Genomic DNA, 25942 nt, shown 5'->3' with positions numbered 1-25942 from the left:
AACCAGTCGGACTCATATGTAGCAACACCATTAAAGATTGCATTTAAGATGAGCAAATTAAAGCCTACATTTGCATTGTGCAATATCACAAAAAACATAGGACAAATTGAAAAATACTGCTCTTGAAATTAAAATGCACAGGCAAAGAGGAAACACAAATAAATGTCAATGAACTCCAATCTGCAATGCATCACTAAAGCTGACAATAGATATAGTATATAGTGTGTGTGTGAGTGTGTGTGTGTGTGTGTGTGTGTGTGTGTGTGTGTGTGTGTGTGTGTGTGATACAACAGCTTTAAAGTGAAGACTCTGCAGAGTATATTAAACATCTAGGTGTGTGTATCATCATTATCTGTCACTGTTAGGTTTGCCTCGTCTTTTCTTAGTGACAGACAAAACTGGAAACAATTGCTTGTTTATGATATTTCTTCCTTTGTTTCAACATTGCTGGTATACAAAAGAAAAGACAGACAGGGCTAACACATAAAGGTGTATCTCGTAACCAGGATTAACAGTCGCAGGGAGAATAATAATAACAATAGAGAGAATATATCTTGTTGGCCCAAATCCCTCATAACTCTACAAATCTCTATTAGAAACTGAGCCTAAACAGAGCAAACTGATTTTAAAAGACTATCTGCTTACAACCCTTATTACACACACTCACATTTTTCATGTTTAAGGATTCTATTGCAGTCTAATAGATTAGTTGTCAAAACAGCAGCCAAATATGCTAACAAAAGTGGTTCTAAAGCATAAGGGGAAGCACTTATCAGTCATTAAGTGGTTTTTCCACGCACTTTTTTGACAAAAGCTGTATTCATCGGTGGCATTCAGTCTTTGTATGACTGTATAATCTACTTCCTGTGAGTGTAAAGGTTAAAATTGGCTGTAAGTGAGAATATTTTATTTATCTGTGCACAAAAGATGCTTGACAGAAGTGTTGATTTCCAGGTAAAATGTTGCTTCCTAAGTAAACATGTTTTCCCCATTGTCATCAGGACAGCAGAAAGCTTACACATCTTCCGGCGCAGACTGAAAACTCATCTCTTTCGACTCCACTTCGAGCGATAGAAGTACTAACAAAGCACTTATATACTAATAAAGGACTGGCTTACCTAAAGCCAGTTGAGTAGCACTTGAAATGTTTTGGCTCTATGAAACCAGGGGGGTATACTACGAAGCAGGATTTTCACTTAGCCGCTAAATTCAGGGAAAACTCCGGCTTTCCGGTCTTACGAAGCTGGTTCTCTTTTTAGCAGGCTAGATCTCCATGGTAACTTATGCTTAGCGGCTAACCTGGTCGGGACCAGGTTAGGTTGCAGGCTAAGAGATCAACTCAGTGAAAGCACTGCCTGCTGACCAATCAGAGCTCAGTGTGCGGAGTTTAAAGCGATCAAGTCATATTACAGGAGAAAGGAAATACAGAAAAGCTGCCGTCGCAGGAAAGACGGCCGGCAAAAATCACCGACTGTGTGAACGTGAACATTAATAGAATATCACCTCCCATCTTCAGAGCAATCTGACTATTATAACATTAGCGTTAAGAACACTTACCACATATCTACCACAACATAAGTAACCGGATCAGAGTAACATTAAGTAGGCCTACAGTCCGCGGCATATCACTTCATAATGTATCATATATTTTCTTATCTGAGTCAGCTGAGCCGTATCTGGCCGTGCAACACTCAGTGTCACATAGGCCTACTGTATGCAGAAGTATTATTTTAAGCAACACATTAAGTTGACGAAACACTCGAGACAAATGTAATGAAAGTCAGATCGTGTCTTAGACGGGGCAGTGATATCATAAACCTGTTAATGTACGCATTCAAAGACTTTTTCTTTTACCAGCTGTATTCACCTTGCAGGTGCAGCTATGTGGCTTTTATCCTGGATAAAGTGTTTAAGTCATGGATGTTTAAAGTTTAACTTCTTCATTTTTGACTAGTATTAAAGTTGACTTTTCATTCAGGAAGTATGACGCGCTGCGCTGTCAGTACGCTTCTCCATGTTTGTGATTGGTCGAATGCTCCAGATACCATCCCTCTCATGTGAACGCGCACCTAACTAGATAGGACACGGCTGGCTTGAGCGATCCACTTGATAACCAGCGTCGTAGTACAGTTTAGCGAGAGCGCGTATGTTTTGGATTAGGCCAACCGGCTAACTCAAACATATCCAGGTTAGGTTGAACCAGCTTCGTAGTACAGGCCCCTGATGTACTGATATGATTCTGTTTTCTTCAAGTTTGTATCTTCTTCGTCGAATGCACTTATTGTAAGTCGCTTTGGATAAAAGCGTCAGCTAAATGCAATGTAAACACCACATTAGGGTTGGGAACCGAAACTCGGTTCCAGATGAGAAAATGCCGGTTACCGGGTACCCATACAAAATACACAATTTTGGTTCTACTTAACGGTTCCTAAACGCGGTAGACCCTGTATTCCACCGGGTCAGTCTGCGCCGCGGTGACCCGATGGAATAGGGTAAGGGCGGACTGGCCATCTGTGTGTTCTGGAGAATCACAGAAGAGCCGGCCGTCAGCGGGCCGTTGACGGCCGGCACCGCCCGTAATTTTTTTAAACGGTATCATGTAAGTTGCGCGGACAGACGACAGAGGTCCACAGTTGCCCAGCAGCGAGGCACCCCCCGCCCTCCCGCCCGTAGACAGTTCACGAGCTCAGTCACTTCATAACACCAAACGCTCTAAAGTGAGGCTCCACTACAGTAAAAAGAAAAAGACAAGGCACAGACTGTAATGCCTGTTAATAGCTTGCCACAGGCATAGCTCAGTTCAAATAAAGCACAGCTATTGTGCAATACATGTATATTTTTTATTTGGAAAAATGTCAGTTAAAGCTTAAAAGAATAAAGATATTTTTGTTGTCTAAACGTTTGACCTCTTTCTTTTATAATTTTGGAATCGAAGCGGGGAATCAATAACAACCGGAATCGATAAGCAGAACCGGAATCGGAATCGATATATTTCAAACGATACCCATCCCTACACCACATACAGCAGCACTGCCGCTTAATTGTTCTGAAGGTCTACTGCACCACAGACTGAATACTATAAACATGTTGTGCTCATAGACAGAAAAGAAGGGAGGAAGGGAAGCTTGAGTGCTGGACACTGGCCAAAATGGGACGAGAGTAAGGTTACATAATAGCTTGGTTGATTCCTATGGCCCAACCATCTATGACTGGGTGGCATTCATTAGTATAAGAGGGGAAACAGGCAGAGGATTGGGAAGAAGGAGAAAAAAGGATACTTTGGGCCTAAGGAGATCCTTCTTACACTGATACCATAATTAAACTAAGGCACAGAAAGCCTGTAAGCTTTACTGACAATTGTTTTGTTTGTTTCTTTTAACCAAGAAAGAATGAGGAACTCTTTACCATTAGCGACAGTGAGGAAACACTTGTTGCTGCCTCGGGCCTTGTTGGTGAGGTCCTCAGTGATGTCCATGTGAGCGTGCACCTCCTCTCTTATCTCCTCGAGCGCTGCGTTCAGGTCGGCCTCCCAGTACTCTTTATCCAAACCCTCGAAGAGCTCGGCTAGCTGGACCTGGGAAAAACACGGGTAGGGAAGAGTTCAGTAACTGCAATGCAAATTGTCTCAATGCTACAACAGACATACAAAAACTGGGACTTTTTAGATTTGTATTGATCATTTAAAAAATTTTTAAAAAATCTGTACTGTGACACATAAATATAGTAAGTAAGAAATTAAGAAGAGTAACAAGAGTCTTTAAAAACAAAATATTTTAGGCCAAGGAATGATGGCTGAGCTCTATGGGGAGGTGCTGTTGACTTTATGTATTATTTAGTTCATTTCTTGTTTCCTGGGTATGTATGTATATGTGCATGTATGTATGTGTACATGTGTATTATATATCATTTCCTTTATTGTGACTTGGTTCATCATGTTTGTGAACCATGTCTGCGCTGTGCTGGATTGTTGGGAAATGGGGAGGGGGGGGTTAAAAATGTAAAACTTGTATATGTATAAATTCTTTGCACAATTTATAATAAAGATATGTTTAAAATATAAAATAAAATATATATTTTCTTTTTAATTGTATTGGGTGAAGAAGAGAATACACCCCTAGTAAGAGAGACAATGAGTGGTATTTACCTTGGTGCTGTAGTACCAGGTGGACTTGTCCTCCTGCTCGCCATCCTCCTCACTGGAAGGGAGACATAAGAGAAGAAACATGAGGGGAAAGGAATTAGGAGACACAGCAGTGAGGGGTAGATGCCACCCAAAATGAATAATAGCTTTACAGACTGTGGGCTAAATGGGACAAGAAGCATAATCTACTTTACAATCTGTCACTACACATTTACAATCAGGTATAACCAATATAAAGGTTTTGGACAATATTGTGATATTTGCTTCTCCCCATATACTCAGCTTGACTGCAGATTGATTTAAATGTCTGCGCATTTCCCCTGAGAAAAAAAAAATGCTTAAGCTATACATTAATCCGAGGCTACTGTTCATTTGTAATGGCAACAATTTCTCTTTAAAGCGTTCCAGGTAATGGACAATCATTTTGTCCGTCAGATCCATCCATTATGTTTGCTGCTGCGTGACAAATAATCAATAACATAGTGGACCTTACACAGTGCATGTGTTCATTCCTATTTTGATCTCTCTGTGGTGATCCAGCTGTTTTCATGTCATAGAAAAGGAACTACATAACCAAAATAATATGAGCCGGTGTGAACAGCTGAGCCAAACATGCAAGGTGTTGGAATGGGACTGTGACTTCTTCCGTTGTGCTTCCTCATGTCACTTTGCCAGACTCGTCAGTTTGTAAAGTGACAAGGAAGCATATTTTATGTAATGATCAAAAGGATGCAAATATTAGATATATAGTACGGTATTCATATTTTGCAAGTGTACAACATTTGTTTAAGAGATACAATATATGTGCACAAGTCTTGGTAACAATTTATATTTTAAAACGAACATAGCGTTTCCCAGAACAGTCTCTCAGAGCCGGTTCACGTTTGGTTGGAAAATCTCAGAAACGTTGGCTCCCCACAGCGCTGAAGAAAAGTTTGAGTTGATTTTAAAAGTAACTTTAAAACAACGTTTTAATATTCTAAGTAAGCTACAAAAGCGGAAATTATTCTGAGTGTTTCCAATACTTTATACTATTCAAAATAATTGAAGCACTAAGTATTTATAAAATCTGCTCCATCTCCCTGAGTTGTTTATAAAAACATGTGTAGCTGTAGGGTGCCGAGGGACTCATCAGCAGCTGGACTAAGCTTCTACCCCACACAATAAGTAACATTGAGGAGTTTCAGAGCGGCAGCTAGAGAGTGATATTGTAATATTTGAGAGCTTTCAGCTCAGCGAGGCCCGTGTCGAAGAACTGAGAGGAACCTGAGGCTGTGTAACAGTTGTGTCTATTCAGCACTTCAGCAGAGGCACATGTGCGTGCATGCACACACACACCTTAGTTCTGTGCACATCATTCATTGCACGTACATTCAGTCACACAAACATTCCTCTGTGCACACTACTTATATGCACAAACACACACAGCCTCTAAAGGGAAGTGGAGATCAGTAACGCAGCACCTGCTGGGGGCCAATTTAGAGAGCGAGCTAAGTAGAAAAAGAGGAGAACGTGTCAAATGCAACACTTACAGCTGGGGCCACCTACCCTTTTAAATCTTACATTGTTCTGGTGATCCATGCTCTTTTATGGTTTATGTACGGGCCTGCTGCTGCTGACCACACACACAGACCATCTGTGACTGCTCAATACCAAGATCATTTGCTAACGTATGGGACCAATACTGCTGATGGTCAGGTTATGTTAAATCCTATGGACGCATGCAGTTATTTTTGTTTTATGAAACAGCCTCCATGCGGGTCTGTATGAGGCCTTAAGCTTGTGGTATGCCTAAACCTAGCACCTGAGCGCACAATTGTTTTCATCGCTTAAAGTAATACTCTCATCTGCTTCTCAGTGTGGGTCACACATGACCCCTCAGCTGATCTGGCTTGAGCTCAGCTTGGACAGAGCCTGCAATTGAACAGCAGACAATGTCATGTAAAGTTATGAACATTTCTGAGTGTAAGCAATAATGTGTACTATGAACTAAAAAGGTGCAAACTGCAAACATGAATCTTTGTGATGCATTGCCTGTGGTAACATTCTCTCATGAACAGAGGGGGGTCAAATAATTGTTGAACACATGCACAGTAAAGCATGGGTCTTCTATATTAACAATCTTTAGAGAAGTGTCTTCACTGTGCTACATCAGCTGCTGCAGTTCATTACCGTCCCAGATTGTGCAAAAGAGAAATGACTTTATCTCTGTTCTTTACCTGGTGTTGTTTCTAATTAGACATGCAGATGGTTTGTGACATTTACAAACACTTTCTATGACACCAAATGATATGATAACTGTGGTGACTTTGCTTTTGAGCAGATTAGAGCTTGCTTAGTCTTGAAGTTAAATGTTTATAATCGACAACAAAATAAAATCATGGGAATTTGGGTAGATGTGCAAGTTGGTTGTGTGTTTTCAGTGTACTGTAAATAAGCTTTTATTTCTGGAGGGGACCCGTAAAAAGGAAAGAAGTACTCCAAGAGAGTAATGTTTGCATTTTTTTTGAGGAACTATGACTAATATCTTTGTTGTTTATAAATATGCAAGACGGTAACAAGATAAAGTCCCTCCCCCTGACACATGTACTTTTGAAGTCCATGTAAATATCTTGGCAAATAACTAAAACATGGTAGACTTACACAACAATGCGGCGATTGAGGAACCAGTATTTGCGGTTGTGTCGATCGTAGCCGACTGGTAGTTGTCGGATGAAAGGTTTGCTCTTCTGCACTTCTGGGATGCAGTCCGCCACACCGGGCACCTTGTGTGCCACACACACCTCACATTGCCACTCATCCTCAGGCACTTCCAGCAAAGGCGGCTTCACACACTCCAGATGGTAAACGGCTGAACATGTCTCACAGCACAGCAGGTCACCAAGGCGGTGGCATACTCTGCAGTGGTCGTCATAGGCAACCACACCTTCCGACATTAGCTCCTCTCGGGCGATGTTGGTCGCCAAAAACTGGTCCACCAAAAACTGCAGGACTTTGATTTTGCTCTCTAGCGGTTCATACGGGTAATCCTCAGTCTCCTGGAGAGGCAGAATGTGCCGGTACTCCGGGTCGCTCTCACAGTACGCCCGCACCACCTCCGGCCAGGTCATACCATCCACAAAATACAGAGTGGAGTTGACAGAGTCCTTCACGTCGGTGGGACCAAAAGTGGTGTTGGAAGTGTCCTCCTCTCTGAGAATAGCTTTGAGCAGGGAGATGTGCATCTCTGCCAGCAGTGTGCACTGCTCCTGGCTGGCCACCGCTGCACAGAAATCCTCAAAGCGGAAAGGGGAGAGGCGCAGCACAGAGCCAAAGTTGCGGAGGACTTCGTAGACAGCGGACACATTGAGAAGCTGTGAGGTAGGAACCTGGAGGTCCTCAGAGGACTTAGGAAGGTCCAGGGGAGGAATGTCCTTTGCCTCAAAGATGGGAGACTGCGGTTGCAATGCCCGACTCCTCCTCCGGCCTGCAAGAAGTAAAAGGAAAAGAGTTATGGGTGAGAAGAATAATGGCAGAAAATAAAATGAAGAGCTTTGTTGGTTTGCATCAACACAAAATAATTAAACAGGGTAAGTCTGTTAACGATAGGCCAATTCAACTTAACGCTTGAACTTATTAGCATCCATGATGCCCTGTTATAATGCACACTCGGACTGATCTTACACTTGTACAGGAGCATACCAATCAAAAGCTCCAGGCTGTTTCTTTTAAAGCGTGATACAGAAAAGTCAAATTACAAAAAGGTAGACAAGCACCGTCTTCTTCTTTTTTCTACCGTGTAATGGTGCCAATGGGGCAGCTGATGTATCATACCTGATCCTTCCCTCTGGTGTCAGTGTACGTTACACTATTCTGAAAACACTAATAAGAAGTGAGTTTACATTTGTATTTGAGTGGGTATACTGGGGTTCAAGTTTGCTGGTTCATTATACAGCATCAAACACACAGATCTTGTGCAAGAGTGGTATGTGTGCAGGTTTGCATAATAGCATAGAAATGAGTATCTGCCTGTGCATTGCAGTGAAAGCACCAAATTGCCTAAAGACCATTGGGTTTACGAAAGACCCCTCACACTCGGCTGCACAATGCTACCATGTTGACGTCTTTAAAAAAGCAGTTTGAATGGCCAGTGGAAGTTGAGAGGCATGTGATTAATCCCTGAACTACTTAAATGGCATCTAAGCCTGCACAGAGTGTAGTGAAGTGTTAAAGGTTGACAAATCAAGAGATGGAATCTACAGTCAGGTGTTTCCTTCCAAAAAAACATTTAAAGAACATGAAAGAAATGGCAAAGTCTGATGCTACAGAGATAGCAAAATTGTGAGCTTTACTGTAGAATAGATATTGAAATATCCAAAAGTCCCATGTCTGCATGACCCTTTAATATTTCTACTAATCATATATGTACAATTATTTCCATGTGATTGCACACAGCTTTGAAAGCAATGCTTTACATAACACACTTGATGTCAAATGATTTTTGCATACACCACTTTATTAGCAGTATTGTCCATAATTGGGGCCATGGTGGCTCTAATTTGATCACCTGATAAACGAAGCGGTTACCATGGTAACGGTAGACTACTAATAATGTTGGTGTTTGCAACAAGTGAAAAAAAGGCGCCTCTCTTCAAAACAAAGCCCTGTCAAAGACATTAAGCAGCATTATGCAAAAACAACGTGATCTAAAATAGTATTATAAAAAAGGCACAATTCTGTAATAATAATGCATAGATAAAATAAATACCTTCATTTATAAAACCACTATCATTTAGTAATAAACAGTCTAAAGAAAAAAGACAGCTATGAACGGTCAATCCGAGGCCAATAGTTAACTATGTTAAAAATACACGAGTGTTGATCAAGTCTAAATAGTAGAAACTGTATTTATTGTACTGTGCCACTGCCAACACAGGTACAAATGTTAAATTAATGACATGATGGGAAGATAAAATAAAGTCCATACATGACGTTCCCCAATGTGCTCTAAAACACAAAAAATACAGCGCGCATGAAAAGGTCCGGTTAAAAACAAAACACGAATAAATTATTCATAATGAAATGACAACAAAAATGTGCTGATCCTACAAAAAGTCAAAAAGACGAGAGCCGGTTGGAGCGTGGAGCAGATCTGCAAACCAGTGGCAAGAGAGCACACGGTAAACAAAGGCCTGTTTCTGAGTGCAAGCTCCATTTTGAACAATGCGGCTTGCTTTCTTTACTGAGCCATAATATAATAAAATGCACACTCCAAGTAATGCAAATATGCTGTGCTAGAGTGCGTGCACTTGCAAACCCACGTACCTGGGGTGCTACCGAGCGTGCTGTGGCTCTTAAAACTACTCTCCGTACAGTAGCTGGCATCATCCTCATCTGGTAGTTCCTCCAGATAGTCAGACTCGTTTCCCAAGGCCTCCTCTTCTTCAAGATCCGACGAAGGGTTGTCGTTAAGGAGTTCATCGTCGTCTGACCTGTAGCTTATATTATCATCCTCTTCGTCGCTGTTGTCGTCGTAGACCACCTTGGTTTGAGGCCGCCTCACCCCTCCTCTGCTGCCGCGGCCGCCTCTCGACCCCCTGCCTCTGCTTCTGCCTCCTCTGCCCCGCGACGCCGCGGACACCGCCGCTGTGGAGCCTCCAACTTTCCTGCGGCCCCGGGACGAATGAAAGTTCTCTCGGCCGGAGATGTCTGTATCTACCTCCGCAGAGCCAGTCACACAAACGCCAGCAATGCCACCCCGTCCCCGGCCGCGTCCTCTGCCTCTTCCCCGTCCCCGCATCCCTCTACTCCTGCTGCCCCGAGAACCGCGGACTGGCCCGGTTGAACCCTCCCGCATCACGGCTGCTTGTTTGGGCGGCCTTCCTCTTCTCCCCCTCATTGTGGGAGCGAGTCTGTTCTGTTCCGCTTCAATCTCGCTGCTCGGGTGAGCCACGCACAACGGAGAAAAGCGGGGGAGAAAGAAACCAACGGGTCTGGTGACGGTTCCCGATAAGTCTCCACCAAGCCCCGGTCTCAATTTAAGAGCGGAAAGCTCAAACTGAATGGCCGGTGTCCCGCTCTGGGTCGCCTGCAGACGCCATTTTTCTCCTCAGCTCTCCCTCCGTTGAAAACACAGCAGGCCTCAGAGCTGCGTGAAGCTAACCGCGGATACCAGTGGCTGTACCGGAAGTTGAGCGCCATGTCCTTCAAAGTCAAATAACATTGAAAACGAAAAAATACTAATTATGAGTAAATACCGTAGGGTACAGAACAAAGCATACATATCAACCAATATTAAATTAAGTATTTGTGTCAAATGCCATTGGTTATATATAAAAAAGACCAACTCCAAACGCATTTGTTTTAATTACTTAACTGTCACAAATCGGAAAGTCCGTCTTTTCTCTTGTAACTTCACACAAACAGGCTTGAGTGAATGCAAGATCACGTGACTCACTATTCTACAATAGATGCAAATGCCGTCCTAGTTCATAAAATCAGTTATCCATGCACAGGGTTTATGCCAATAGCACGTAATTAGCGTTGACTGGTTCTGGTGGGTGGTTTAGACACATGTGGGTGCAGCGCATACAGTGAAACACAAGCTCTAATTATCCGCCATTTCGCCATCGTCGTCACAGCAAAACAAGGCGAGAAGATATAAGCATCCGACATTGTGCTCGTTTACATGAACCCAAACAAGTCGTTAAAAAGTTAACAGCACACATAGTTTTATGTCAAAATGCATGCAAAAGTGTGAAACAGCTGTGCATATCTTCTTTAAAAAAATGGCATGTTATATAACTTCTTTCGTTTAGTTCAGCCAGTTCATTTAACTGTAATCTAGGAACGATGCTGAGCTCCAGTTGAACACACGCACTGATGATGATCATGATGTATAGCCTACATGTAAAATCGTGAGGAAGTCAACAAGTTTACTGAACATTCTGCTTTATTTTCGATGACAATTTGACTTAAACTGTACACGACCGAAGTTCCTGTAATGCATAACACGTGCAGCCTACTAGCATGATAATTACATAAACCAATATAAGGATGATTCTGGCAAACTATATTAATGCATAGTTCATAATTTTGTCAGATCTAGAGGACTGACATGCTTTATATATGTAGGCTAATCCAGTTGTGTGGTTAAGGCGGTGGATTGATTTACAATGGGGTTTGTTTGACAGCTCAGGTTCAAATCACGATCACATGTTTACACTTTGTTTACTATGATGATAAGTAAATGTTGCAAACTTGTTATTAGCCCTTAAGAAGAGGCGGTTACTATATCTCGTATGATTGGCATAAAAGATACAGTGGGCAAATTGCACATTTATATTGTTAGAATTTATTTTAAAAATAATAGGCTTTCTAATACCGGAAAGATCTGATCTGATAAAAGTGTTGAACTGATGACACGTCCAATTAAATAAAATCCAATTAAGACACCGAATAATTTGTTGAAGTAGATCGATTGAGCTTTGTTGACATATCGCGATACACAGTCGAATAGTATCATCGTCGCCTCTCAGGTGAGCGCTAATTGAGCAGACTGCTCCACCACCCGATACAGTTTTACCCATGAAGCAGCACTTTGCAGAGTGAGTATTATATATTCTCAAGTCTTTTAAGATGTTTACGTTTCAAACTCTAACATATTGGTCTTCTCTTTTATTAAAGTCTACAAAACATGCGAAAGAACAACAGATGAGTTCAATCATTAACCTTCCTTACCTGAATGCTATTTACATGGCAACAAAACCTGATAAATAATGTTGATCATTCTGATGTTCATAGCAAATTAGTTTCAAAATGTCATCTGTTTGAATGTGGTAATGAATATTGCCTTAGATGACAGGTTCTCAAATGGACCGATCAAAGCTCGCCCTAACTAAACTTAATGGGACTGATTGATATTTTTTTCACAACTTTGGGCAGATTTGTTGTTTAGAAATTACCCAAATGACACATAACATTTGTCAAAATAACATTCCTTCCTGTAATTAAACCCCCAAGACCTGTATGTGGACTTTTTGTTTCTGCCTTTTTTAACAGAAGGTGCTGAGTGCAGCTGCCAGGTTGGCTAAGCTGCCCATTTTTGTCAAGCTGTCTGTCTTGTTCACTAAAGGCAGCACCCCAACCTGAAGTCTGTGTGTGTGGTGCTGGAGAGCAGTGTGACTGCTGTGGTTTCACCTGTCATTGTTAAACTGGAGCCTCAGAGTACCGTCCGTACTATCTACTTTATGTACTTATATACTTAATTATATATATTGCTCATATACCTTGAATGAGGTTGTAAGTCATAATGGAAAGGAGACTGACAGTTATCTTCCATTTCAGTTGCAGTAACAATTATCATTTTCGTTGAACAAGTTCTCAATTAGTTAAAGGCTGTTGAATAATTTACTATTGATTGGCTAATAATAGTTTTACATCTAATATACATAAAAGGTTGATGTGGGCTCTACCACAGGGCACTTTTCCACAATATGGGGCCCTAGCAGAATAAATAAGGACAGAATGCTAAAGAAAATATTTGATAATCTTTGATAAATAACTTGACTAAATGAAATCATTAGTAAACACAAAATGGTGTTTAAGTTCAACAGGCCTATTACTACTGACAAGGTAACAAAGGTTGGGGCCAAGATGCAATATTGTCAGGTGTGCTACCTGTGAGTAAAGTTTATAGGGATAGTTCAACATATGAAAAAAAGGAAAATATGATTTTTCACTTTATTACCAAGATTTAAATAAGAGATCTAATATCTCTAATATCAGTCCATTTAATATAAGGCTTGTTCCAGATGAACAGTGGGCATACGGCTTCACAATATATGCAATATATCTGCCTACCAGGCTCACAAAAATTAAAAAGAGGAGATATTTGCAGTAGATGCTTACATTTTGAGTTTTTTTTTTAATGAAATAAAGAGTATATTTTACAATGAGGTACACATTTATTTAAAAAAACAAATGAAGAATTTACTCTTGGTGAACTTCTCACTAAAGGAATATATTGTAGAAAATCACCAGTTACTATTGAACACACTGGGAGATCCCCCAACAATGAATCATTTGCACAGCACAATAATTAAGTATTGAGCTATCAGCATGGTTTGTCAGTTTTATTGGTGGAGTTCTGAAAAATCTATAAAAGTTATCTTAAACATAACATTAATAGCCATTAGGAATTCAATCATTCACACTTTTGCCATTTCAAAATGTGTATAAGACCTTCTGAACCAACTTTTGCTTTAAAAAAAACAACCCGTAATATATGGTTCTGTCATCTTCTCAACAGGTCATGGAGAATTTGTCTTCAGCTGTTTCAGGACCTTCAGACCAAATGTCTGACGTTTGCGTGGAGCATCAGGACGCTGCCTCAGCATCAGCTTTTGTCTGTGTTCGTCTTTACATCCCAGATGTACAACTTAAGCTGCAGTGCCCACCAACCAGATATCAAAAGTCTGACCAGGATAGGACTTTTCTCAATGCCACTGAAACCTCAACTTTTGATATTTGGTTGGTGGGCACTGCAGCTTTCCCCTCAAGTTGAGACTGCACAGCGATTGAGGTCCCTCAGGTCGCATGACTAACAATCGGTGTAATGCTGAAGGATGTCTACGTTGATTTATACTGCTGTTATGCGTTTATCTTTCTAAATATTAAAACAAATTGAACATTATATTAATCCAGCTATTTTGCTTCATTTTGGCAACTGTTCAGGCAGGCACATTCTCAAGTCGAAACAGAGCTTACTGCAGTGACAGTTGATCATAAAGTTTCAATAACACTTGAAGGATTTGTCTGAACCATAGGGCAACATTTCATAGCTTGAGACATCTGGGTGAGTTACAACTGTCTGGCATTTGTTTTAAGTGTTTCACCTGGCTGAGATCATTTCATGAATTAAAGCCTCAAGCCTGTTTGGATCAGCATGGTTGGTTGCACAGAAGTTACTTTGTTCAACAGCATCAGCTTAATCAAAATGTAATGAAATACTCAAATCACTGAAATAAATCCACTTAACAGTTCAGCAGAAAGTGTTTGGGCTTTTAGGAACTCTTTGATAGCAAAACAATATGTACAGGTTTAATCGCCCAACATAGTGCAGTGATTTCCCGCATCACATTTCCCTCTATGGTACCGGGCACTGAAAGGAAAACCAGGAAGGCACATTTTTCAGCAAAACATGACTTTATTTGAGTTTGTGATTTCACTTTTGGCTGGACTCCGACTTGGATGTGGATGCTCTCAGAGAAGAAAGGCGGCGCCTCTTGGCGATCTGTTCCTGGCGCTTCTCCTTGGCCTCCTTTAAAAAAGAAAAAGGGGACAAATTTCAATAAAATGTTTCAACATATCTAAAGAAAAGTAACACTGAAGCAATACTACAGGATCAACCGACATTAAAGATTTTACAATTTAAATGTATTCCCTGTTTACTTCAACTATAATGCTAACAACTGCTAGACATTTTAGTGGTCAAAAAACATTTGTATTAATCTGAAACTACGGGTTCAGTGAGATGAGTAAAAACCCTTACCTTCATCCTCTTGGCCAGCAGCTTGGCGTACTCAGAGGCCTCCTCCTTGTTCTTCGTGGTGCGCTGTCTCTTGAGGGAGATGCGGCGGCGCTTGTGCTGCAGCACACGGGGCGTCACCAGCCTCTGGATCCTGGGAGCCTTAGTCCTGGGCTTCTTGCCTACCAAAGAGAAGGGGTTTGGTTAATGTTGAATGTTAAGAGGTGTCAAGAGGGTTGTGCAATGGCCATCTTTACTCCCACAACTGAAGTGGTTTAATACATAAAAATACAAACTGCCAAGGATACCTGTTCAGACTTTACAAAACCAACTGTATTGTTCTATAGCCCAAAATTAGGGTAAGACGCCTTAACAGTCTGAATAAAGCTTCCCAAGGACCGACACGCTTTTATAAACCATAACACCTTTCTCGGGAACTAAGCAACTTCCCAATTCAGGTAACATTAATATCTCAAAACAACCACTAAAGTGTCAAATCTTAAGATAAACAAGTTGCTCATCTTATGGTTGGTTGGTTTGTAAAACGAAGTTTCACCAGTTGGACTAGATAGAATATTAAAATTGTGCAGACCTTGCACAAGATAATGAACCCTCCCAATAACAATCCCAGCACCTCGTGTATGGATAATTGTAGTCTATTATCCTTCAAGATTGTGACCGTTATAAAACTTGTCAAACAAAACTAGATGTTTTCCCCCACAATAACTCTCCGTTAAAGAGTGTAATGTTTCCTTGGGAATGCAAAGCAGTTGAGAATAATGTTTTTTCTATCAGACATGGTTATACGGTTAGTCAGGATTTCATTGTTGTTACAAGTGTACACAAGACATAGTGAGAGAGCAATGCAGTTCAACCATCCACTGATCCAGGACCTGGTTGCATCTGGTAAAGCAGCTTCACAGTTACTCTAGCAACACATGTCCCCCCTTAATGACTATAGGTAAGTCAGAAATGGTTTACTAGTGTGCTTTAACATGAACAATGACTTTTATGAACTCTGCAACATGGCGTGCTGACAAAGAAAGTGTCACATCTTAAGATCAACAAGCTGCTCATCTTAATATAATGGTGTGCATCTTACACTGTACATGATAATGTTAAAAATGGCTGTAGGTTTAGAGAAATGTTTATCATTTGTAGCTTTATAATCAATTAAAAGCACTTAAATAAATTAACCACATTACCATCTTAAAATTAGACTACTGTTAACTAATTAAACAAACTGCTTTAGAAATGTTCCATTTTCAGCCCAAAAATCAAGACTACCAATTGAACCCCTAAACGCAAGTTGCATTTACCATTTCTTTAGGGCTTTCATTTTTGTCATAGTATGCATTGCAAATGAAGCCACACATATACACAAGCTTAATTTGTATCTCATCTTGAATTAACTTGTTAGTGGCACAGACCTCATGATCAACAGAAGTCCAAGCCATATCTAAATAAATCCTTCATTTTGTCAACACTTGGAGGCTTGTGTGAAAACTGGCAGACGCAGCTCAACTATTACCTTCTTTAGTCAGGGGTCTCCTCACAACATACTGCCTCACATCATCCTCCTTGGCCAGGTTGAAGAGCTTGCGGATCTTGCTGGCCCTCTTGGGACCCAGGCGGCGGGGGACAGTGCTGTCGGTCAGGCCGGGAATGTCCTTCTCGCCTGAGAATAACCAGATCACGAGATGAGTCAAACGGCTTAAAGCCAAGGGATTTACAAATTGCAGTGCCTACATTTCAAGTACATACAAAATGTTATAAAAAAACAATATACACATGAGTTAGAATTTAGAGATCCTTTAACTCCCCAGCGAGAAGTGGGACAGCTGCCTGCAGCCCAAATCAGCAAAATGAAACACTTCAAATGTAGTCATATATTTTTCAGTGCCAAGCTAACTGTCCATGAACAGATAACTGCCCCAACTTCAAATAAATACACACTCCAGCTTTGGAGTTATTCTGATATTAGTGTGCACAAGACATAGTGAGAGAGCAATGCAGTTCAACCATCCACTGATCCAGGACCTGGTTGCATCTGGTAAAGCAGCTTCACAGTTACTCTAGCAACACATGTCCCCCCTTAATGACTATAAGTCAGTCAGAAAGGGTTTACTAGTGTGCCATGAACATAACAGTTTTTAATAGTTTGTTACAGAATCCAATAAACCATCATCTCCGCATTACCTTTCTTCACGATGACCAAGTTGAGAACGCTGAGGTTGGCATCAACGATGCACCCACGGACAGACTTGCGTTTGCGCTCTCCAGTCCTGCGGGGACGGTAGCAGGAGTGGCCCTTGCTGAGCAGCAGGCGCACACGGATGTGGGTCAGCACACCCTGCTTCATGGGGAAGCCCTGCTTGTCATTGCCTCCGCTGATGCGCACCACATATCCCTGTTGAGGTACAGGAAACAAGTGGTTAGGTCTCTGATTTTTTCCCATTTAGGGTACCTGATCCCAATGTCTTAAAAGAGTACAACATTTTTTACAGAACATAATCTCAGTAACAGTGAACTCAATATAATTTGATTGTTTAAAATAATTATCTGCCAAGTTTCTTTACTTTCAAGAAGTAGTTGTGTAAACGGTCTTTTAACAATCAACTTTTCAAAATAAGCAAAAAAGTCACAGTGGCTTAGATGGGAGAACAGCTTGTCTATTACATTTAGGCTTGGTGGCTTGATTGGAAAAGCCTCCTTTTTACATGTGCAAGTTACCTTGCACAAGATAATGAACCCTCCCAATAACAATCCCAGCACCTCGTGTATGGATAACTAGTCTACTATCCTTCAGGATTGTGACCGTTATAAAACTTGTCAAACAAAACTAGATTTGTTTTCCCCCCCACAATAACTCTTCGTTAAAGAGTGTAATGTTTCCTTGGGAATGCAAAGCAGTTGAGAATAATGCTTTTTCTATCAGACATAGTTATACGGTTAGTCAGGATTTCATTTGTGTTACAAGTGTACACAAGACAAATTGAGAGAGCAATGCAGTTCAACCATCCACTGATCAAGGACCTGGTTGCATCTGGTAAAGCAGCTTCACAGTTACTCTAGCAACACATGTCCCCCCTTAATGACTATAGGTAAGTCAGAAATGGTTTACTAGTGTGCTTTAACATGAACAATGACTTTTATGAACTCTGCAACATGGCGTGCTGACAAAGAAACATGAATACAAAGAGATCAAACATGACTTTACCTTCCACTCATCTCCCAGGGGGTCAGCAGGCACCTCAGTGGCCATACGCTTCTCATAGAAAGTCCTCAGTTTGCGCTCATCATCAACTTCGATGAGTTTCTGGCAGCCAGTAGCGGGGAACGAGATGTTCAGCTGAAAAAAAAGAGTTGAAATGTTGAAAGTGGCTCCATATGGGTAGTGACAGATACGTCCTCAAACAGGTAGGTGGTGCCACGTTAGCTGCGCTAGGGATGTTAAAAGGCAAGACAGGAGTAACTATAGACCTGGCTAAGGTTTTAAATCCACTTTCAAACAAAAATAACCTGTTTATCTTTAGAGCATCTGCGTTAATAGAAGCTACGAGCTAAGGGAGAAGTAGAGGCCTACTAGCTTCTCTGTCGGCTACCTAACGTTAGCCCTCTGGGCAATTTAGGTATTAAAACACTCGGTTGAACCGCTAACGTTATGAACGAACCAAGCGGAATACACAACAAGCTCGCATAGCGTAAGCAGCCAAATATTGCAAGCTCGGTATTTCTCTAAACTGGGACTTGAAGTCAGTGCACATTTCGCTCAGTGTGCCGCCATGTTTCTACAGCTCAATCCCGACAGAATAGTCAGCGCTGACACAATCAAAACTCATCCTTAGTGCCAGAGCCGACACTTCTACATTAAACACGTCCGATTTAAAGTATATTAGCATGGCAACAACCACATATAACTATTTCAACAAAACAGCGTCCCCACGTAGATTTAAAATAAGGGAAACATTGTACCTTCATCTTGCTAAACCGGCCCTTCGTTGGTCCGCCACGGAAAAGAGACCGGAACTTCACTCCGTGGTCTCACATAGCCCTGTTAAGTTCTCGCGATAACTGATTCGATGTAATTTTCGAAACAGGCTACAGCTGAAGACAAATAGTACAATATGTTAGACGCTTTTACGAAAAAATAAGAAGAAATTGATTTTATATTAAAAGCTCTTTCTGTAGTAATGGTTAAGTTATACAACACAACACATTTATAATGACCAGATGGTAAGATGTGATAATTAATGTAACGTGTAAGTATGAGTACTATTAATGATCCATTATGTGTAACTTTACACAATTTCGTTGATTTTTGTTGTCTTTATCTTTCTTCCATTTCCTGATTTGTGGATTATTATGTAGTTACTTTATGTATCTTGGTGTTTATTTGTTATGTATGCCTTGTCATTAAATGATTTCTTAAAATGCAAATGTATAAAAATGCTCTTTCTGTAAAGGTGAACTACTTGTATACTACTCACCTACTTTTGAGCTTTCCCTGAACTTATTCTTTGAAGGGAATCCAATCAATATATTTGTTGAAACGTAATGTCAACTTTAGTTTTCTTTAATTCATAAAAATGTGCTGTTTGGTTTTTATGATGTCTATATGACCTAAACAACCATGTAATAAATAATAAAGGTAATTAATGTTATAGGTACATTTTAAATATGAATGCACCATATCTATGATGCATTGTAATAATATATTCAGCATCACTACTGTAATATGTGATGGTTTAATCATATTTTAATTCCTGATACTTAAACCTACCTACTTGGTAATAAAACCGATTCTGATTAAAATAAAATAATGAAGACAGGAGGTGCAGGAAATTCGAACAGAGTATTTTGCATTGTAAAATGCTACTTTTACTATACGTGTATCTTGTTATATGAATCCGTGTATCTACCGTCCAATTGTTTTTCTTTATTAAACACGTAAACGGAAGAACGTCTGGGTGGCGTTTTTGCTTTTTGCTTTTTACCACTAAATGGTCAAATGGTCCTTGGAGCGAGGGGCGGGGCGAAACTCACGGAAGTGATTTCAAAACAAAAGCACTCGTTTGCTAAAATCACACTTTGAATCACTCCAGTATCCTACTGAAGGAACGGCGATTATTATAAACAAGGGGAATTTAGCGATCACAACGAAAACGACCAAGACACATATTGAGCCCAGAAAATGGATGTTATTAAGGGCTGTAAATATAATAAGCCTGTGTCTAAAATGGACAACATTGTTAGGAGATTTAAACTATACAGCGGTTCTGCACTGCGGTCACTCAGCCGTCTCTCGCGTTTTTTTGTTCAAATCAGCTGCTCTTCATTATTCCTACTATATTTGACGAGTGATACAAATATGTTTTACCACAAGTTCTTAAGGAAACTGACACTCTTGGACTCGGTTCTAGTTTGACTTCTACCAGAAATAAAATGAAGTAGGCTACTTTACTGTGTACTTTGCAGGGTTCGAGTTATGTGGGAGCCAATGGGAGCTGAGCTCCCATAAGGAGGGGTCTGAGCTCCCACGGACGCAGTGAAATCATACATCTGTGGGGGTCGCTAATACATTACCAACAACCATTATTTTAATCACAAATAATGCATGTGTCAATGTAAGTATTATTTACGTTAACGAGGTAAATAGGCTAAAAGAAAAACATGTTTTCCAAAATAACAATTTATCTCTTGAATGACAATATGCCTGCACTGCACTTCCAAGGTGCGCAATACATTATTGCGCAATCTATGCCTGTGAGCGTGCTGCGCGAGCCGAGATTATGTGTGTGTGCGTAGTTGAACCTTTTCATATTTAAGTTTGTAGCAAGTAAAGGGCTGCTGGCAGGCCCGGACTGGCCATCGGGAGGACCCGTAGGTTTCCCCATTGCCTGGCGAACTTTTTTTTTTTTTTGCACTGCGGTCACTCAGCCGTCTCTCGCGTTTTTTTGTTCAAATCAGCTGCTCTTCATTATTCCTACTATATTTGACGAGTGATACAAATATGTTTTACCACAAGTTCTTAAGGAAACTGACACTCTTGGACTCGGTTCTAGTTTGACTTCTACCAGAAATAAAATGAAGTAGGCCTACTTTTGCTGTGTACTTTGTGAGTAATCCTCTGTCAGAGTCCCCCCCATAGTAGGCCTACATCGGGGGTCTTCAACTAAAATTCAACGAGGTCCAGTTAGAGAACATCTCCCCATGCAAAGGTCCGGAACATCAAAATGTCCAATCAATCAATCAATGTTTATGTATATAGCCCAATATCACAAATTGTACATTTGTCTCAGTGGACTTCACAGTTTGTACAGAATATCAGAATGACAATACGACACCCTCTGTCCTTAGACCCTCTGTCCTTAGACCCTCTGTCCTCAGACCCTCACATCGTACAAGGAAAAACTTCCAGAGAAAACCCACAGTTTAAAGGGAAAAATGGGAGAAACCTCAGGGAGAGCAACAGAGGAGGGATCCCTCTCCCAGGACGGACAGACGTGCAATAGATGCCGTGTGTAAATTGAAAAGATAATACATGTCTAACTTGCTTCATGAATTAGTGTGATATATATTGAAGTGACCTGTAGCTTTATCAACGTCTGCATGTAATCAACAACTGACTGCCAATCAAATAAAGAAAGTACAATTCAAAAACAACAATATTTATTGTCAATTAACATTACTTAAATACTGTGGATATGTGTAATGTTCCTCTTGGGCTGCATGCATTTACAAATAAAATAGAGAAAATAAATAAAATAGCTTTGGAAAATATGTGCATCTTAAAAGTGCTTAATTTTAGATAAATAAAATAAAGTGTAGCAGCAGCTTGAGTGTCCCTTTGTCTTTGTTAACCGTTTCACAGCATGACTTAACAGTTTCAGCCGATTGTAGAACAATATCAGTCTTTACACATCATAACAATTGAACAGTTTTAAAGTTTCTCTTTCTTTCCCTCTTATATTGCAGTCCCTCACTCACTTTTTTTAAATTCAGTGTGAGAATTGAGCTCGAGCTTGTCCTGCCAGGAGTTTGTAAATCTGGGCTGACATGGAGTCAGGGCTGTATTCTCATACACACATGCAGGTGCTCATTGGTTACAGTGATGCAAACACAGGTATGGTGAAAAAAGAGAGAACTATTCGAAGCAGAAAAAAAACAGCGTAATATACCATCTGACAAAGGCCTGTGCTATAATGCTTCAATTAACTGCTATTCTTTATAATATACTCAGATCAATAGGAGACAGAAATGTTAAGTTAAAAATCAAGGGTTTTTATTATTATTTACAGCAGGGGTGGGGAACCTTTTTCCTTTCAATTTTTACAACATCCTCCGAGGGTCGTACAAATTATTGAACTCAACCTTTGCTTAAAAAAACTAAAATCACAGCCCATTCATTTGGCCTTTCTTTCATGCTGTGCAAAGAAAAAGCAACCTCTTAATCCAGATATCTCACCATGACTCACATATGCATTTATGTGCACGGTGTGGCATGACCACCAAAACAGAAAGATATGGACACAAGATGTGTGCAAATGTATTTAGTATCCTATCCATGTGAACATGATTTAAGTGGGGGGGACCTAACCTCCTCTAGGGGGGTCCGGGGGCATGCTCCCCCGGGAAGATTTGTTTTTAAATATTGAAGATAAAAGCATCAATCTAGTACACTTTGAGAGCAACATTATGAGATCTATGGATACATATCTCAACACCCATATGAAACAGAACTGTAAGCATATTTTTCTTTTTGGATATTTTACAAATCACTCCCCTTTTAAACTCTATTCTTGTTATTTTTAACAACTTTTTTGTTACTGTCATATCGTATTTTATACCTGTTTTTCATTTAGTCTCATTAATAACTATAATGATCATATCAAGGTGTGCCTTAACCTCACTGAGCTGAGGTTATTTGAGCCTCTCAGGAGAGAGCTCTCTTCCACCTGGTTGTAGAAAAGCTCTTTAAATTCGTTAGCATAGCTAGCTAACCAGATGCTAATAACAACAGATCGCCACTGTGCTTACAACTAAAGACACAGCCACGCAAACACTGCGGCATGTGTACGGCTCCTTATGGGTATTGCAATATTGTAAGGGCTGGAGCGGCGTTCCGGTGCTCTCTGTCAGCACTCCTTTCAGACGAGACATATACCACGTGAAGACACGTTACGCTCGTGTTGTGTTCAAGGAACCTGTCCTTGGCCAGGAAAAACAGGCACTCGCTTGTTTAATTATTTTTGCGGTCTAGATTTCTTCTTCTTTTTTGAAGTGAGAAGTTGTCCGTCAGTCGGACTGACGGACGGACTCCCTCCCCCCCCACCCCCAAAACGAAAACTCTTCGGTTCTCCACGAATTACACAAGTCACCCAAATCAGCGTTAAAAAAGCGGGAGGCGCCGAAAAATCCCCTATTAATGTATTGATTATAGCTCCGGCGGTATAGGTCGGCGTCTGGGTCCGGATCCGGACCGCGGTCCGCCTGTTGCCGACCCCTGGCCTACATAATACGTGTTTCTGCTATCTTTGATGAGTGGTACAAATATAATTTTACCATTAGTTCCTAATGAAATTGATACTGTTTGACTTTGTATTAGTTAGCCTACTACTTAAAATACATTGAAGTACTTTTACTGTGTATTTGTTGAGAAATACTCTGTCAAAGTCCCCTGCTGAGAACAAAATCAAGCCACTTCTGCTAAGTTTGATGAGGGAATTCTTTTTTGTTGCCATTAGGTCTTCGTGAGATTGATCCTGTTGGACTCAGTACTAGTGAAACTACCCCCACAAGTACTATGAAGTACTTACTGTGTACTTTTCCAACAATCCTCTGTCAATGTCCTCTCCTGAGAACAAGAATGCATGTTTCTCTGCTATTTTGAATAAGCATTAAAAAACATTTCTTCATGAGACTGATATTGTTGGACAGAGTATTTTAAGAGGATGGTAGACTGCACAATGACACACTGTCACTATTGTTGGCCTATTGATGATGCTGCTGTCTTTTAATATATGATTATTTCTCAGCCGCTAGTTCGTCACAGATTCTTCAGTCTCATCAGCCTCATCCTTCCATCAGTCCCCTGCAGTCAACGCATCAGCCTCCAGCACACTTCCAGTGTCTGACTCCATATGATATTGTCCTGATGCTGTAAGGGTGATGCCCCATGATCACAAAATGACCCCTCTAAAGTCTCAGTGCCAAGGACCTCATATTATGTCTGTCATTAATGTTACATCACCCATTATAACAATTTGCTTTCCTTTTTCTCTTCTCTTAACTGAATAGTCCTGTCTTTAAGTATAATACAATGTAAAGTCATTTTCCTGCACCATTTGAAGGCTTCAAAACAGGCATTTTTACTGTATGTGTTTGGAGAAATGACACAATCAATGACCCAGAATTGTACTTTATAAACTCTGAATCTTGTGGTGCTTGAAGAATTACACACTGGTTAAGCCGGCCAGGTTATATATATATATATGCCTTTTTTGGAGTCCTTTTTTGCAATATTTCTTAAAATGTCACTAGTTATTTAAACAAACCATCAATATTTTTATTAACTTCAACCAAAGTCAATTTAAATAGCGGACAAAAATGGGTTAACTGCCATGCATGTGGTGTTTGATATAGTTTACGTTCAATTTCAACTATTTTAGGCAGAAAAACGTATATTCACTAAACCTTATTTAATGATTTACTATAATTTAGAAAGGTTTTTGTGAGAAATCATTTCAAAAGTAAACTTATTTTTCATTTTATATTTAAATTTCAAATGTTTGCACACAACATTATTAATGTATACATTTGTATCAATTTAAAAAAATTATTAATCCATTTATTTTATTGTATTTCCTTGAGGCTGGGGAAGATATCATGTAGTTCAACATGCAAATGTTCTAAGGAAAGTAAGTATAAGTATAACATGGAAAAGGAAATAAAATACGTTTCATAGGAGGATGTGGATTTATTTTCTCTCACCTTGTAATTACACAATCAAACAATCTATAATTTAGCTCTGACCTTCACTCACATTTTGTTGAATTGGACACATTTTTCGAAGCTCTATTATTGATTGACATGCAATGACTGGGACTGATGGAAGAATCTGCGAGGAATGAACTAGGAGCAGAGAAATAATCATATTTTAAAAGACAGCAGCTTCATAAGAGGCCAACAAGAGTGACAGAGTGTGTCAGTGTGCGGAAGGATATACCAGCTATCCAGCCCAGACTCTAAAGACTTTCCAAGGGGTACAAATGCTGCTGCCGGAGTACTGACTGGAAGTATTGCTGATATCATGTCCACCATATCCTCTTAAAATACTCTGTCCAACAATATCAGTCTCATGAAGAAAGGTTTTTTAACGCTTATTCAAAATAGCAGAGAAACATGCATTCTTGTTCTCAGAAGGGGACATTGACAGAGGATTGTTGGAAAGTAAGTAGGCTACTTCATAGTACTTGTGGGGGTAGTTTCAATAGTACTGAGTTCAACAGGATCAATCTCACTAAGAACTAATAGAAACAAAAAAGAATTCCCTCATCAAACTGAGCAGAAGTGGCTTGATTTTGTTCTCAGCAGGGGACTTTGACAGAGGATTTCTCAAAAAATACACAGTAAAAGTACTTCAATGTATTTTAAGTAGTAGGCTAACTAATACAAAGTCAAACAGTATCAATTTAATTGAGAACTAATGGTAAAAAAATTATATTTTTATCATTCATCAAAGATAGCAGAAAAACATGCATTATGTAGCCTATGGAGGGGACTCTGACAGAGGATTACTCACAAACAGGGTTCGAGTTATAAACTGAGCTCTATGGGGGTCTTTGAAACACTCAAACTCAAACACACACCAATAATAAACATATGGACAGGGGTTACTATTTTAAAAAATGTGCACATGTATTTGGGAACCTATCCATGTGAACATATTTTGGGGGTGGACCTCAAATCCTCAAGGGGGGTCCGGGGTTCATTGGCTCCCACATAACTCGAACCCTGCTCACAAAGTACACAGTAAAGTAGCCTACTTCATTTTATTTCTGGTAGAAGTCAAACTAGAACCGAGTCCAACAGTGTCAGTTTCCTTAAGAACTTGTGGTAACAAATATTTGTATCACTCACTCGTCAAATATAGTAGGAATAATGAAGAAAATATTTTTTTAATTTTTGAGTTAAATGCATTAATCTGGTGCATTTTGAGGGGGAAATAAAGAGACTACATCTATGGAAACACCCATATGAAACATAGGCCACATCATGTCGACAGACTGTTC

At 40.1% G+C, this 25942-nt stretch overlaps 2 protein-coding genes across 2 annotated transcripts in view; both read right to left on the bottom strand.

The window, feature by feature from the left end:
- The window catches only part of LOC117538003 (nucleosome-remodeling factor subunit BPTF-like), a 53589-nt gene extending 43318 nt beyond the window's left edge, over positions 1-10271 (bottom strand). Inside the window, 4 exon segments of the mRNA XM_034203477.1 lie at positions 3406-3574; positions 4145-4196; positions 6785-7607; positions 9446-10271. Coding sequence (XP_034059368.1) covers positions 3406-3574; positions 4145-4196; positions 6785-7607; positions 9446-10019 — 1618 coding nt within the window. The 5' untranslated portion in view covers positions 10020-10271.
- A 4036-nt stretch (positions 10272-14307) lies between these two features.
- On the bottom strand, positions 14308-18755 carry rps6 (ribosomal protein S6). The gene is made up of 6 exons (XM_034203478.1): positions 18624-18755; positions 17869-18000; positions 16848-17058; positions 16180-16326; positions 14673-14830; positions 14308-14441 (listed from the first exon to the last, which is right to left on the bottom strand). Exons 1-6 carry the CDS (start codon positions 18627-18629, stop codon positions 14346-14348), a joined length of 750 nt encoding a protein of 249 aa, XP_034059369.1. The 5' UTR covers positions 18630-18755; the 3' UTR covers positions 14308-14345.
- Positions 18756-25942: the final 7187 nt, after the last annotated feature.

Source organism: Gymnodraco acuticeps, unplaced genomic scaffold (assembly GCF_902827175.1).
Source record: "Gymnodraco acuticeps unplaced genomic scaffold, fGymAcu1.1, whole genome shotgun sequence".
NCBI classification, from domain to species: Eukaryota; Metazoa; Chordata; class Actinopteri; order Perciformes; family Bathydraconidae; genus Gymnodraco; species Gymnodraco acuticeps.
The sequence above is the reverse complement of the archived record's forward strand: the minus strand, read 5'-3'. Positions and strand labels throughout refer to the sequence as shown.

What these genes read in the sequence shown, in the direction of transcription:
- rps6 (XM_034203478.1), bottom strand. An exon ending in CCCTGGGAGATGAGTGGAAG is followed by an intron (nt 17,059 to 17,868) that starts GTAAAGTCATGT and finishes GTACCTCAACAG; the next exon opens with GGATATGTGGTGCGCATCAG. An exon ending in TGCTGGCCAAGAGGATGAAG is followed by an intron (nt 14,442 to 14,672) that starts GTAAGGGTTTTT and finishes TCTTTTTTAAAG; the next exon opens with GAGGCCAAGGAGAAGCGCCA.